At 41.1% G+C, this 17,052-nt stretch overlaps 1 protein-coding gene across 2 annotated transcripts in view; it reads left to right on the top strand.

Moving 5' to 3' along the window:
- The window catches only part of Cpsf73 (cleavage and polyadenylation specificity factor 73), a 116,009-nt gene extending 101,783 nt beyond the window's left edge, over window positions 1-14,226 (top strand). The window contains exons 13-14 of one of the 2 annotated variants that reach the window (XM_071694198.1): window positions 8,288-8,410; window positions 13,781-14,019. In XM_071694198.1, the coding sequence (XP_071550299.1) occupies window positions 8,288-8,410; window positions 13,781-13,885 (228 nt within the window). In that variant the 3' untranslated portion in view covers window positions 13,886-14,019. Of the gene's footprint in view, window positions 1-8,287; window positions 8,411-13,780 lie in introns of both variants that reach the window. The other variant, XM_071694197.1, reaches the window with a different exon arrangement.
- The last annotated feature ends 2,826 nt before the right edge of the window (window positions 14,227-17,052 follow it).

Genomic DNA, 17,052 nt, shown 5'->3' on the forward strand with positions numbered 1-17,052 from the left:
AGCGCTAGGAAAAGACACTAAAGGCCACATTCGTTCAGACTCAGTCTCTAGCTGTCATGTAATAATGCACCGAAACCACAGCTCCCTTTCCACATCCAGGCTCCACAGAACTTTCCATGGTTTACCCCAGACGCTTCACATGCCGTGGTTCAATCCATTGACAGCACGTTCACCCCGGTATACCACATTGTTCCAACTCACTCTATTCCTTGCACTCCTCTCACCCTCCTGCATGTTCAGGCCCCGATCACTGAAAATCTTTTTCACTCCATCTCTCCACCTCCAATTTGGTCTCCCACTTCTCCTAGTTCCCTCCACCTCTGATACATATATCCTCTTGGTCAATCTTTCCTCACTATTTCTCTCCATGTGACCAGATCATTTCAAAACACCCTCTTCTGCTCTCTCAACCACACTCTTTTTATTTCCACACATCTCTCTTACCCTATTATTACTTACTCGATCAAACCACCTCACACCACATTTTGTCCACAAACATCTCATATCCAGCACATCCACCCTCCTCCGCACAACTCTATCCATAGCCCAGACCTCGCAACCATATAACATTGTTCGAATGACTCTTCCTTCAAACATACCCATTTTTGCTTTCCGAGACAATATTCTCGACTTCCACACATTCTTCAACGCTCCCAGAACTTTCGCTCCCTCCCCCACCCTATTATTCATTTCTGCATTTATGGTTCCATCTGCTGGCAAATGCACTCCCAGATATCTAGAACACTTCACTTCCTCCAGTTTTTCTCCATTCAAACTTACCTCCCAAATGATTGTCCCTCAACCCTACTGTACCTGATAACCTTGCTCTTATTCACATTTATTCTCAGCTTTCTTTTTTCACACACTTTACCAAACTCAGTCACCAGCTTCTGCAGTTTCTCACATGAACCAGCCACCAGTGCTGTATCATCAGCGAACAACAACTGATTCACTTCCCAAGTTCTCTCATCCACAACAGACTTCATACTTGCCCCTCTTTCCAAAACTCTTGCATTCACCTCCCTAACAACCCCATCCATAAACAAATTAAACAACCATGGAGACATCACACACCCCTGCCACAAACCTACATTCACTGAGAACCAATCACTTTTCTCTCTTCCGACTCGTATGCATGCCTTACATCCTCGATAAAAACTTTTCACTGCTTCTAACAACTTGCCTCCCACACCATATATTCTTAATACCTTCCACAGAGCATCTCTATCAGCTCTATCATATGCCTTCTCCAGATCCATAAATGTTGCATACAAATCCATTTGCTTTTCTAAGTATTTCTCACATACATTCTTCAAAGGAAACACCTGATCCACACATCCTCTACCACTTCTGAAACCACACTGCTCCTCCCGAATCTGATGCTCTGTACATCTCTTCATCCTCTCAATCAATACCCTCCCATATAATTTACCAGGAATACTCAACAAACCTATACCTGTGTAATTTAGTACTCAATTTTATCCCCTTTGCCTTTGTACACTGACACTATGGAAGGATTCTGCCAATCCTCAGGCACCTCACCATGAGTCATACATACATTAAATAACCTTGCCAATTAGTCAACAATACAGTCACCACCACTTTTAATAAATTCAACTGGTAAGGTTATTTAATGTATGTATGACTCATGGTGAGGTGCCTGAGGATTGGCGGAATGCGTGCATAGTGCCTTTGTACAAAGGCAAAGGGGATAAGAGTGAGTGCTCAAATTACAGAGGTATAAGTTTGTTGAGTATTCCTGGTAAATTATATGGGAGGGTATTGATTGAGAGGGTGAAGGCATGTACAGAGCATCAGATTGGGGAAGAGCAGTGTGGTTTCAGAAGTGGTAGAGGATGTGTGGATCAGGTGTTTGCTTTGAAGAATGTATGTGAGAAATACTTAGAAAAGCAAATGGATTTGTATGTAGCATTTATGGATCTGGAGAAGGCATATGATAGAGTTGATAGAGATGCTCTGTGGAAGGTATTAAGAATATATGGTGTGGGAGGCAAGTTGTTAGAAGCACTGAAAAGTTTTTATCGAGGATGTAAGGCATGTGTACGTGTAGGAAGAGAGGAAAGTGATTGGTTCTCAGTGAATGTAGGAGGTTTGCGGCAGGGGTGTGTGATGTCTCCATGGTTGTTTAATTTGTTTATGGATGGGGTTGTTAGGGAGGTAAATGCAAGAGTTTTGGAAAGAGGGGCAAGTATGAAGTCTGTTGGGGATGAGAGAGCTTGGGAAGTGAGTCAGTTGTTGTTCGCTGATGACACAGCGCTAGTGGCTGATTCATGTGTGAAACTGCAGAAGCTGGTGACTGAGTTTGGTAAAGTGTGTGGAAGAAGAAAGTTAAGAGTAAATGTGAATAAGAGCAAGGTTATTAGGTACAGTAGGGTTGAGGGTCAAGTCAATTGGGAGGTGAGTTTGAATGGAGAAAAACTGGAGGAAGTGAAGTGTTTTAGATATCTGGGAGTGGATCTGGCAGCGGATGGAACCATGGAAGCGGAAGTGGATCATAGGGTGGGGGAGGGGGCGAAAATCCTTGGGAGCCTTGAAGAATGTGTGGAAGTCGAGAACATTATCTCGGAAAGCAAAAATGGGTATGTTTGAAGGAATAGTGGTTCCAACAATGTTGTATGGTTGCGAGGCGTGGGCTATGGATAGAGTTGTGCGCAGGAGGATGGATGTGCTGGAAATGAGATGTTTGAGGACAATGTGTGGTGTGAGGTGGTTTGATCGAGTGAGTAACGTAAGGGTAAGAGAGATGTGTGGAAATAAAAAGAGCGTGGTTGAGAGAGCAGAAGAGGGTGTTTTGAAGTGGTTTGGGCACATGGAGAGGATGAGTGAGGAAAGATTGACCAAGAGGATATATGTGTCGGAGGTGGAGGGAACGAGGAGAAGAGGGAGACCAAATTGGAGGTGGAAAGATGGAGTGAAAAAGATTTTGTGTGATCGGGGCCTAAACATGCAGGAGGGTGAAAGGAGGGCAAGGAATAGAGTGAATTGGAGCGATGTGGTATACCGGGGTTGACGTGCTGTCAGTGGATTGAATCAAGGCATGTGAAGCGTCTGGGGTAAACCATGGAAAGCTGTGTAGGTATGTATATTTGCGTGTGTGGACGTATGTATATACATGTGTATGGGGGGGGTTGGGCCATTTCTTTCGTCTGTTTCCTTACGCTACCTCGCAAATGCGGGAGACAGCGACAAAGTATAAAAAAAAAAAAAAAATATATATATATATATATAAATCCCTGGGGATAGGGGAGAAAAAATACTTCCCACGCATTCCTCACGTGTCGTAGAAGGCGACTAAAGGGGTCGGGAGCGGGAAGCTGGAAACTCTCCTCTCCTTGTATTTTAACTTTCTAATAGGGGAAACAGAAGAAGGAGTCATGCGGGGAGTGCTCATCCTCCTCGAAGTCTCAGATTGGGGTGTTTAAATGTGTGTGGATGTAACCAAGATGAGAAAAAAGGAGAGATAGGTAGTACGTCTGAGGAAAGAAACATGGGTAAAGGGGAAGAGTGGTTTGGGAATGTCTTGGGTGTGAAGCCATGGGTTAGTGAAAGGACAAGAGCAAGGGAATGAGTAGCACTGCTCCTGTAACAGGAGTGGTGGGAGTATGTGATAGAGTGTAAGAAAGTAAACTCTAGATTGATATGGGTAAAACTGAAAGTTGATGGAGAGAGAGGGGTGATTATTGGTACATATGCACCTGGGCATGAGAAGAAAGATCATGAGAGGGAAGTGTTTTGGGAGCAGGTGAGTGAGTGTGTTCGTAGTTTTGATGCACGAGACCGGGTTATAGTGATGGGTGATTTAAAGGCAAAGGTGAGTAATGTGGCAGTTGAGGGAATAATTGGTGTATATGGGGTGTTCATTGTTGTAAATGGAAATGGTGAAGAGCTTGTAGATTTATGTGCTGAAAAAGTACTGGTGATTGGGAATACTTGGTTTAGAAAGAGAAATATACATAAGTATACGTGTGTAAGTAGGAGAGATGGCCAGAGAGCGTGATTAGATTACGTATTAAATGATAGGTGCACGAAAGAGAGACTTTTGGATGTTAATGTGCTGAGAGGTGCAACTGGAGGGATGTCTGATCATTATCTTGTGGAGGCGATGGTGAAGATTTGTAGAGGTTTTCAGAAAAGAAGAGAGAATGTTGGGGTGAAAAGAGTGGTGAGAGTAAGTGAGCTTGGGAAGGAGACTTGAGGAAATATCAGGAAAGTCTGAGTACAGAATGGAAAAAGGTGAGAACAAAGGAGGTAAGGGGAGTGGGGGAGGAATGGGATGTATTTAGGGAACCAGTGATGGATTGCGCAAAAGATGCTTGTGGCATGAGAAGTGTGGGAGGTGGGCAGATTAGAAAGGGTAGTGAGTGGTGGGATGAAGAAGAAAGATTGTTACTGAAAGAGAAGAGAGAGGCATTTGGACAATTTTTGCAAGGAAAGAATGCAAATGAGTGGGAGATGTATGAAAGAAAGAGGCAGGAGGTCAAGAGAAAGGTGCAAGAGGTGAAAAAGAGGGCAAATGAGAGTTGGGGTGAGAGAGTATCTTTAAATTTTAGGGAGGATAAAAGATGTTTTTGGAATGAGGTAAATAAAGTGCGTAAGACAAGGGAACAAGTGGGAACTTCAGTGAAGGGGGTTAATGGGGAGGTGATAACAAGTAGTGGTGATATGAGAAGGAGATGGAGTGAGTATTTTGAAGGTTTGTTGAATGTGTTTGATGATAGAGTGGCAGATATAGGGTGTTTTGGTCAAGGTGGTGTGCAAAGTGAGAGGGTTAGGGAGAAAGAGTTGGTAAACAGAGAAGAGGTAGTAAAAGCTTTGTGGATGCCCTCATCTATTCCCATTGGCACCTCACCACACATGCGTGCGAGGTAGCACCAGGAAAGACAGCAAAGGACACATTTGTTCACACTCAGTCTCAAGCTGTTATCTGGAATGCTTTGAAACCATAGCTCCCTTTCCACATCCAGGCCTCACAAAACTTTCCATAGTTTACCCCAGACGCTTCACATGCCCTGGTTAGATTCACTGACAGGGAATGGAGGATTGGGAGGAAAAAATACTTCCCACGTACTCTTTATGTGTCGTAATTTTCCAAAAGAAGGAACAGAGAAGGAGCCAAGTGAGGACGCTCTCTGTAAGATTCAGTCCTCTGTTGTTAACGCTACCTCGCTAATGTGGGAAATGGCAAATATGTATGAATAAAAAGTTAGGGTCAGGAGGACCACACTGGCCCTTAATCCTTTCTTCACTTCCATGTTTACATCTATTCTATTCAAAGGACTCAGTTACTTGTCTCCCCTGTACTATTATCTCCCTTCTAAAATACTTAAATTCTCTCACCTTTTGTAGGCTTTCTTCCCCTTATCTCTAACAGTTTAGTAAACTTTCTTATTTCACTCTGTGGGATTTTGCAATATCTGTACTTTCACTCTGTTTCCTTTCAAACACCATTACTTTACTTTTACTAACATTTATCTTCAATTGCCTACACTTGACCACATCATAAAACACACTTACAACCTTCTACAACTCCTCTTCACTCTTAGCAAACAACACAGTATCATCCACATAGGCTTTTCTTATCACTACCCACCATACCTCACCACCACAGTCCATCTCTGCACCCCTTTTCCCAAGTTTTGCTTTCACCTCTCTTATCACTCCATTCATATATATGTGTTAAAAAGCCATAACATCACACAGCCCTGCCTCACACCCCACTCACTTTTGCTCAAATTTCCATCCATTCCTGCACATGCATTTAATACTCTATAGAAGGGTTTCACACCATCCAGCAGTTGTCCTTCCAGCCCATATATCTTTAACATATCCCATAAAGTATTCATCTCAACTTTATCATTCAATTTCTCCAGATCCATAAAGATACATACAGCTTCTTACCTTTTGCTAGATACTTTTCTGCAGTCATTTGCACCACAAAAATATGATCCACACATCCCTTACCTTTCCTAGAACCCCCTTGTTCCTCACTTATTCTGCATTCAGTCACTTCCATCTCTCTATAAGTCAATACTCATGCATACACTTTTCCTGGTATACTTAACAGATTTAATCTCCTATAACTGTTACATACATTCCTAATAACTTTTCCATCGAATAAAGGAACGTTTATAGCTTTCACCCAGTCTTCTTGGACAGCTTTATGTTTCCATTCTAAATTGCATATAACATGCATCCACTCTATCACACTTTCTCCTCCACACTTCAGCATTTCAGCCATTATCCTTTCCACTCCAGGTGCCTTTCCTAACTTCAACCTCGTTATTGCCCTTTTTACCTCCATTCTTGCCATAGGCCATGCATCTGTATTATTTTCTTTCTATCCTTCATACCCATACATGTAACAATTGCTGCCTCATCTTTTCTCTTTTTCATAAGTTCTTCTTTTCACTTCCTCCTTTTGATTCAGCAACTCCCCTTTCTTTCTTCTCATATTGATATTCCCACTCCTTCATCCAGCTCTTTCCTTTTTTCACCTTCCAGTACAATTTCGTATTTTCCCTAAACTTTCACCCAACTTTCTTCTAAAATCTTCGTCTACTCTTTCTTTGCTTTTCTCTATCAGCTTCTTAACAATCCACTTACACATCTTATATTCTTTCTACCTCCTTTGCTGAACTTCTACTGATACATTCATTTTATGCAATCTACCATATGCCTTTTTCTTCTCTTGCGTAGCATTTCTGATCTCATCCATCCACCATGTATTTTCCTTTTTATTATTGTATCTTATGACCTTGTATCCAGCTACTAAAAGACAACCTTTGATAGTCTTTCTCTAAACATTTAAAGTATCTGATTCACACATGACTGCATCCCTACATTTACTGCACTTCCATCTAAACTTTTGGTCCCCCTCCTTTCATACTCCTTGCATTCTTTCTGATTCATCTTCCTGGTTGTCAACACTTTTACATCTTCATTCTTCCTTACACCTCCACTTCTCCCTGATCCTCACCCTCCTCAAGAACTGTGAAATCTCAGTCTCTAAAGAAATCTCTCACAACTTTAGCATCTAGCACAGCCTCTCTCAACCTTTCATTCACTACCACATTGTCAGTCAAACCCTTTTATTCTTCTCTTCCATCATTTCTCATCCATGTATACCTGTGGATCATCTTGACCTGAAAAAAGGTGTTTGCAAGGAATAAACTTAGCACAAAATAACTTCCGTTCTGATTTGCTCCAAGCACTCCCTATTTACCAACTATCTCACCAGTTTCATCACATCTCACCTTCACTTTCATTTCACATATTGCAACCCCCTTTTCTTCTCAAAACCATTTATGCAGTCATTCAAGTTTCTTCGGAAACGATTTCATGTCATCCTTATATTGCACAGTGTTCATGCATTCTTCACAATTCTAGTATTTCCTTTCACACACCCTCCTCTTAATCCATTCCATCCAGGCTTTGTAACACCCACCCATATTCTTGATGACAGCACAGTTGCATATCATTCTTTTCCTCTTCCCTGGTAATTTTAAGTTATTCCCATCCATACCACTCCTCCTTCCATGCCCTACCATAACTTGCATTCATTTCCATTTTCACTCCATACACCCTGCCCAAGGATATGGGTTTCCCCAGTCCCCAGCACATTCAAACTATAATTAAATTTCTCCACAAGCTCCCTGTATTTAGTCACCAATCATCCCATGTACATTCAGGGCCATCACCCTCAATTGCTCATACTTTTTACTTCCTTGATTGATTGGTAGACTCCAGTGCTACTTCTTAGCCTTTGGTGCCCACCCTAGACAGCCAATTGGCAGAAGTCAACCCAAGTGCAGTATTTCCCAGAAACAGCAGGTCTCCCAAATTATCTGGAAATCTAAAACCCTAGCACACCTCAAGTATCTGCTTGTGTTTTAAAATCTACTATTTCCCTGATGGAGTTGCAATGCTCCCCCTTGTGTTCCAGCCCCGAGAAGGTGGGATGAGACTTGGATATTCCAGAAAACTAGAGTATCCCCTTGAGGCACTGAAAGTCAAAGCTTTTTCCAACTTTTGAGCTTGTACCATAGTAGCAGCACCTCCTAACCTCATTGGGTATGATACTGCCACTTTTTAACATTCTGCTTGTTGATCTTCCACTGGTACATTCCTTTTATCATTATAGGTGAAGATTATGCTGTTAGATAGAAATAGCATAGTTATTCCAATAACTTTAGGGACAACTACATTGAACCCTCATGTTAAATCTTTTTTAGGGCTTTCTTATTCAATTAGTTTTACTTTTTCACAGGAGTGCCTGATAGAGTTGTTCCAGGAGATGTTTGGGGAAGACTCTGTGCCCAAGATATTCAAGGGAGAGAAGCTCTATGTGACTGTTAACAATATTAAGGCTAATGTCGACCTTTCTGTTATGGTAAGTTACATGTAATGGTCTCATAATCAAATTTCTGATTGGAGTTTCGCTGTAGACTTTGATGTTTGTGAAAGATGTTGGCAAGAGCAGGCACTGACTGCTTTATCTGAGAATTTTTATCAACAATGGAAGGCAGGGTGAATGATAAGATAAAGGAAGGCATGAGGAATGACAAGATAATGGAAGGCATGGGGAGTAACAAGATAATGGAAAGCGTGAGGAATGATGAAAAATGCAAGGCATTTGGAGTAAGGAGATATTGGAAGACTTGGGGAAAATGAACTAATGTAAGGCATGAGGAATGTTGAGATAGTGGAAAGTATGAGGAATAACAAAATGATAAAAGGCTTGAGGAATAACAAGATAAGGGAAGGCATGAGGAGTAACAAGATCTTGGAAAGCTTGAGGAATAACCAGATAATGGAAGTCATGAGGAATAATGAGGTCAGTACATTTTAGAGTTGTCATGTGAGTTGATGTGGGAAATAATGATAGGTGGCAATGCAAATACTACTAAGATAAATGAGAAAGGTATCTGAGACTGTGAATTTAATAATCAGGAAGCAGAGGATAGTATCTTGAAGTTAAAGAGGGACTTTTAGAGGTGTGTTTGTCATGCAGATTTAATTGTTTAATCTGAGGGTGGAGTAGCAGAAATATGCAGTTTGATATTAAAGTGGTACCCAAATAGGCATGCTTGCCAATCTGTGGTGTACTAATCCTAGGAATGGAAGAGGATACACAAAACTGTAGAATTAAGCAAATATGGTGGGTATTAAAAGATATTTAAATCCTGTAATTTTTCTATAGTGTGAAAAGAATTTTGATAATTTTTTAATGCTTGATTGCCTTTTCTATCTGAAGTAAATTACATGTGAAATGGGGAAATAATCAAAATTAATAGGTTTCCTAAGTAAGATGAAAGGAAGTACAGTAAACTCCCCATTGACTAACACCCTTAGGATCTTTACGGAATAATAGAGAAAAGTAATAGATATACTGTATTGAAAAAAGAACAGGGAAACTGTTCATTATTTTACACTAAAGTAAACAGGAGCTCTTCATTGAAGATATTAGACACATTCCTGAAGTGTTACTACTTTAAACGAACCCAACTATACTTAAGATTTCATGTTATAGAATGATGGGTACACACTCCTGGGAAATATTTTCAATAATTTTTTCACCTATGTTGTTAAGTTTCTTGCATATATACATTAAGATTATTATCATTCATAAATACATCACTTTGTTCCTATTATTTTTTTTATTTATTATACTTTGTCGCTGTCTCCCGCGTTTGCGAGGTAGCGCAAGGAAACAGACGAAAGAAATGGCCCAACCCCCCCCCATACACATGTATATACATACGTCCACACACGCAAATATACATACCTACACTGCTTTCCTTGGTTTACCCCAGACGCTTCACATGCCTTGATTCAATCCACTGACAGCACGCCAACCCCGGTATACCACATCGCTCCAATTCACTCTATTCCTTGCCCTCCTTTCACCCTCCTGCATGTTCAGGCCCCGATCACACAAAATCTTTTTCACTCCATCTTTCCACCTCCAATTTGGTCTCCCTCTTCTCCTCGTTCCCTCCACCTCCGACACATATATCCTCTTGGTCAATCTTTCCTCACTCATTCTCTCCATGTGCCCAAACCACTTCAAAACACCCTCTTCTGCTCTCTCAACCACGCTCTTTTTATTTCCACACATCTCTCTTACCCTTACGTTACTCACTCGATCAAACCACCTCACACCACACATTGTCCTCAAACATCTCATTTCCAGCACATCCATCCTCCTGCGCACAACTCTATCCATAGCCCACGCCTCGCAACCATACAACATTGTTGGAACCACTATTCCTTCAAACATACCCATTTTTGCTTTCCGAGATAATGTTCTCGACTTTCACACATTCTTCAAGGCCCCCAGAATTTTCGCCCCCTCCCCCACCCTATGATCCAGTTCCGCTTCCATGGTTCCATCCGCTGCCAGATCCACTCCCAGATATCTAAAACACTTCACTTCCTCCAGTTTTTCTCCATTCAAACTCACCTCCCAATTGACTTGACCCTCAACCCTACTGTACCTAATAACCTTGCTCTTATTCACATTTACTCTTAACTTTCTTCTTCCACACACTTTACCAAACTCAGTCACCAGCTTCTGCAGTTTCTCACATGAATCAGCCACCAGCGCTGTATCATCAGCGAACAACAACTGACTCACTTCCCAAGCTCTCTCATCCCTAACAGACTTCATACTTGCCCCTCTTTCCAAAACTCTTGCATTTACCTCCCTAACAACCCCATCCATAAACAAATTAAACAACCATGGAGACATCACACACCCCTGCCGCAAACCTACATTCACTGAGAACCAATCACTTTCCTCTCTTCCTACACGTACACATGCCTTACATCCTCGATAAAAACTTTTCACTGCTTCTAACAACTTTCCTCCCACACCATATATTCTTAATACCTTCCACAGAGCATCTCTATCAACTCTATCATATGCCTTCTCCAGATCCATAAATGCTACATACAAATCCATTTGCTTTTCTAAGTATTTCTCACATACATTCTTCAAAGCAAACACATGATCCACACATCCTCTACCACTTCTGAAACCACACTGCTCTTCCCCAATCTGATGCTCTGTACATGCCTTCACCCTCTCAATCAATACCCTCCCATATAATTTCCCAGGAATACTCAACAAACTTTTACCTCTGTAATTTGAGCACTCACTCTTATCCCCTTTGCCTTTGTACAATGGCACTATGCACGCATTCCGCCAATCCTCAGGCACCTCACCATGAGTCATACATACATTAAATAACCTTACCAACCAGTCAACAATACAGTCACCCCCTTTTTTAATAAATTCCACTGCAATACCATCCAAACCTGCTGCCTTGCCGGCTTTCATCTTCCGCAAAGCTTTCACTAGCTCTTCTCTGTTTACCAAATCATTTTCCCTAACCCTCTCACTTTGCACACCACCTCGACCAAAACACCCTATATCTGCCACTCTATCATCAAACACATTCAACAAACCTTCAAAATACTCACTCCATCTCCTTGTCACATCACCACTACTTGTTATCACCTCCCCATTTGCGCCCCTCACTGAAGTTCCCATTTGCTCCCTTGTCTTATGCACTTTATTTACCTCCTTCCAGAACATCTTTTTATTCTCCCTAAAATTTAATGATACTCTCTCACCCCAACTCTCATTTGCCCTTTTTTTCACCTTTTGCACCTTTCTCTTGACCTCCTGTCTCTTTCTTTTATACATCTCCCACTCAATTGCATTTTTTCCCAGCAAAAATCGTCCAAATGCCTCTCTCTTCTCTTTCACTAGTACTCTTACTTCTTCATCCCACCACTCACTACCCTTTCTAATCAACCCACCTCCCACTCTTCTCATGCCACAAGCATCTTTTGCGCAATCCATCACTGATTCCCTAAATACATCCCATTCCTCCCCCACTCCCCTTACTTCCATTGTTCTCACCTTTTTCCATTCTGTACTCAGTCTCTCCTGGTACTTCCTCACACAGGTCTCCTTCCCGTCGCTCACTTACTCTCACCACCCTCTTCACCCCAACATTCACTCTTCTTTTCTGAAAACCCATACAAATCTTCACCTTAGCCTCCACAAGATAATGATCAGACATCCCTCCAGTTGCACCTCTCAGCACATTAACATCCAAAAGTCTCTCTTTCGCACGCCTGTCAATTAACACGTAATCCAATAACGCTCTCTGGCCATCTCTCCTACTTACATAAGTATACTTATGTATATCTCGCTTTTTAAACCAGGTATTCCCAATCATCAGTCCTTTTTCAGCACATAAATCTACAAGCTCTTCACCATTTCCATTTACAACACTGAACACCCCATGTATACCAATTATTCCCTCAACTGCCACATTACTCACCTTTGCATTCAAATCACCCATCACTATAACCCGGTCTCGTGCATCAAAACCACTAACACACTCATTCAGCTGCTCCCAAAACACTTGCCTCTCATGATCTTTCTTCTCATGCCCAGGTGCATATGCACCAATAATCACCCACCTCTCTCCATCAACTTTTAGTTTTACCCATATTAATCGAGAATTTACTTTCTTACACTCTATCACATACTCCCACAACTCCTGTTTCAGGAGTATTGCTACTCCTTCCCTTGCTCTTGTCCTCTCACTAACCCCTGACTTTACTCCCCAGACATTCCCAAACCTCTCTTCCCCTTTACCCTTGAGCTTCGTTTCACTCAGAGCCAAAACATCCAGGTTCCTTTCCTCAAACATACTTCCTATCTCTCCTTTTTTCACATCTTGGTTACATCCACACACATTTAGGCACCCCACTCTGAGCCTTCGAGGAGGATGAGCACTCCCCGCGTGACTCCTTCTTCTGTTTCCCATTTTAGAAAGTTAATACAAGGAGGGGAGGATTTCTGGCCCTCCGCTCCCGTCCCCTCTAGTCGCTTTCTACGACACGCGAGGAATATGTGGGAAGTATTCTTTCACCCCTATCCCCAGGGATAATATACATATATATATACATATACACATACACACACATACACATACATACGCACATATACACACACACACATACATATATATACATATGAAAAATGTAAGAAACAATTTAGAAAACTGAAACTTATAGCTTGAAATGAATGAAAAACTGAATGTCACATAATGGTTCAACCTCTGGCTATGGAAAAAGGAAATGTATAATTTATTGTTCCTATTGATCGGACTTAATCCACTATAATATCACATAGATATTATAGTAACAGGATTTTGCATGAAGTATTAATTCATTAATTATTTATTAATCTTATGAATTGCATGAAATTAAGTGGACATGATATGGATGGTTGAGGGGAATGTTAAACTGCCATTGTTTTAGGGCTTTTATCTATATGGAGAAAAATTGAATGGAGCCACTATATTAGGTTTTCCGTTTGATTGCAGGTAAACAGGAGTTTACTGTATTTACATAATTTGTTTCCTCATTTTCTTTGCTGTTTTCATGGACATCTTTGTGTTGAAAGGATGTATTTACAAAATTCATATCCTCTAATACAAATATTTTGTGTATTATTTCAGATGGTGCCTCATACATTCCTATTAATCTCTCTTTTACAGTCTCCAGCCCATCCATTCATATTACTCATTACAATCTTCTCGATCCACTAACTGAAGACTATACTAAGTCACAAAGATTTTAATCAGCCCTGACTTATTCATAATGTAAAATGTGACAGTTATTGTATTTATTATTTTATATTTACATGCTAACTAAGGCTTATCTTTTTTCTCAGAAAGTAACATCTGAAAGTGAAAAACTCCAGAGAATTGTCCAGACTGCAGTGACAAAACTGTACGAGTCCTTAGCACCAGTTACTGTAGGTGTGAATAAAATCTAGCTTAATGGAAAATTGTAGACTTATTTATTTTTATAATGCAACAGGAGAGAAGAACTTGTTCATTGCCAGGATACTACCTCATGTACTTCAAGAATAATTCCACGTATTGTAATTGATATGTTTTAACAGTGCTATTTCTCCTTTTAGAAATTAGAACTAACTGTCAAAAACATGAATATATTTAGAATGCATTTTATATGTGGGAATCTAGCATTCCTTGTTGTGAGGATTTTTCACTGATGAGCATTTTACTGACAGTTGCCAATTTTATCGATTAAATCTTTTCTCCAGTTCTTGAGGCTCTGATAAATGGCCAATGACAATAAAGATATTTATATTGACTTTTTGTTTATTGTGTCACACCAGCACAGTTTTTAAGTTTGCCATAGTTCTGAATGACATCCTAAACTGTTTTCAGAAATGTTATTTATTATACTCCCGCGTTAGCGAGGTAGTGCAAGGAAGCAGACGAAAGAATGGCCCAACCTACCTACATACACATGTATATACATACACATCCACACACGCACATATACATACCTATACACTTCAATGTATACATATATATACATACACAGACTTATACATATAAACACATGAAATGACAGCCCCCTTCCCCCGCATGTGCACGAATTAGCACTAGAAAGACAACAAAGGCCATACTCGTCCACACTCAGTCTTTAGCCGTCATGTATAATGCACCAAAACGACAGCTGCCTTTCCACATCCAGGCCCTACAAAACTTTCCATGGTTTACCCCACTTGCTTCACATGCCCTGGTTCAATCCATTGACAGCATATTGATCCTGGTATACCACATCATTCCAATTCACTCTTATCTCTTGCACGCCTTTCACCCTCCTCCATGTTCAGGCCCCGATCGCTCAAAACCTTTTTCACTCCATCTTTCCACCTCCAATTTGGTCTCCCACTTATCCTCGTTCCCTATACCTCTGACACATATATCCTCTTTGTCAATCTTTCCTCACTCTTTCTCTCCATGTGACCAAACCATTTCAAAACACCCTCTTCTACTCTCTCAACCATGCTCTTTTTATTACCACACATCTCTCTTACCCTTTCATTACTTACTCGATCAAACCATCTCACACCACATATTGTCCTCAAACATCTCATTTCCAACACATCCACCCTCCTCCATACAACTCTATCTATAGCCCATGCCTTGCAACCGTATAACATTGTTGGAACCAACATTCCTTCAAACATACCCATTTTTGCTTTCCGAGATAACACTCTTGCCTTCCACACATTTTTCAACACTCCCAGAACTTTTGTCCCCTCTCCCACCCTGTGACTCACTTCCACTTCCATGGTTCCATCTGCTTCCAAATCCACTCCCAGATATCCAAAACACTTCACTTCCTATAGTTTTTCTCCATTCAAACTTACCTTCCAGTTGACTTGTCCCTCAACCCTACTTTGCTCTTATTCACATTTACTCTCAGCTTTCTTCTTTCACAGACTTTAACAAACTCAGTCACCAGCTTCTGCAGTTTCTCACCTGAATCAGCCACCAGCGCTGTATCATCAGCGAACAACAACTGACTCTTTTCCCAAGCTCTCTCATCCACAACAGACTGCATACTTGCCCCTCTCTCCAAAACTCTTACAATCACCTCCCTAACAACCCCTTCCATAAACAAATTAAACAACCATGGAGACATCACTCACCCCTGCCGCAAACCGACATTCACTGAGAACTAATCGCTTTCTTCTCTTCTTACTTGTACACATGCCTTACATTCTTGATAAAAACTTCTCACTGCTTCTAGCAACTTGCCTCCCACACCATATATTCTTAATACCTTCCACAGAGCATCTCTATCAACTCTATCATATGCCTTCTCCAGATCCATAAATGCTACATACAAATCCATTTGCTTTTCTAAGTATTTCTCACATACATCCTTCAAAGCAAACACCTCATCCACATATTCTCTACCACTTCTGAAACCACACTGCTCTTCTCCAATCTGATGCTCTGTACATGCCTTCACCCTCTCAATCAATACCCTCCCATATAACTTCCCAGGAATACTCAACAAACTTATACCTCTGTAATTTGAGCACTCACCTTTATCCCCTTTGCCTTTGTACAATGGCACTATCCATGCATTCCGCCAATCCTCAGGCACCTCACCATGAGTCATACATACATTGAATATCCTCACCAACCAGTCAACAATACAGTCACCCCCTTTTTTAATAAATTCTACTGCAATACCATGCAAACCTGCTGCCTTGCCAGCTTTCATCCTCTGCAAAGCTTTACTACCTCTTTTCTGTTTACCAAATCATTTTCCCTAACCCTCTCACTTCGCACACCACCTCAACCAAAAGAACCTATATCTACCACTCTATCATCTAACACATTCAACAAATCTTCAAAGTATTCACTCCATCTCCTTTTCACATCACCACTACTCATTATTACCTCCCCATTAGCCCCCTTCACCGATGTTCCCATTTGTTCTCTTGTTGTACGCACTTTATTTACCTTCTTCCATAACATCTTTTGTTCTCCCTAAAATTTAATGATACTCTCTCACCCCAACTCTCATTTGCCCTCCTTTTCACCTCTTGCACCTTTCTCTTGACCTCCTGTCTCTTTCTTTTATATATCTCCCAGCCATTTGCACTATTTCCCTGCAAAAATCGTCCAAATGCCTCTCTCTTCTCTTTCACTAATAATCTTACTTCTTAATCCCACCACTCACTGCCCTTTCTAATCTGCCCACCTCCCATGCGTCTCATGCCACAAGCATCTTTTGCACAAGCCATCACTGCTTCCCTGAATACATGCCATTCCTCCCCCACTCCCCTTACGTCCTTTGCTCTCACCTTTTTCCATTCTTCACTCAGTCTCTCCTGGTACTTCCTCACTCAAGTCTCCTTCCCAGGCTCACTTAATCTCACCACTCTCTTCACCCTATCGTTCTCTCTTCTTTTCTGAAAACCTCTACAAATCTTCACCTTCGCCTCCACAAGATGATGATCAGACACCCCTCCAGTTGCACCTCTTGGCACATTAACATCCAAAAGTCTCTCTTTCATGTGCCTATCAATTAACTTATAATTCAACAATGCTCTCTGGCCATTTCTCCTACTTACATATGTATACTTATGTATATCTCTCTTTTTAA

Source organism: Panulirus ornatus, chromosome 56 (genome assembly GCF_036320965.1).
Source record: "Panulirus ornatus isolate Po-2019 chromosome 56, ASM3632096v1, whole genome shotgun sequence".
Lineage (NCBI taxonomy): Eukaryota > Metazoa > Arthropoda > Malacostraca > Decapoda > Palinuridae > Panulirus > Panulirus ornatus.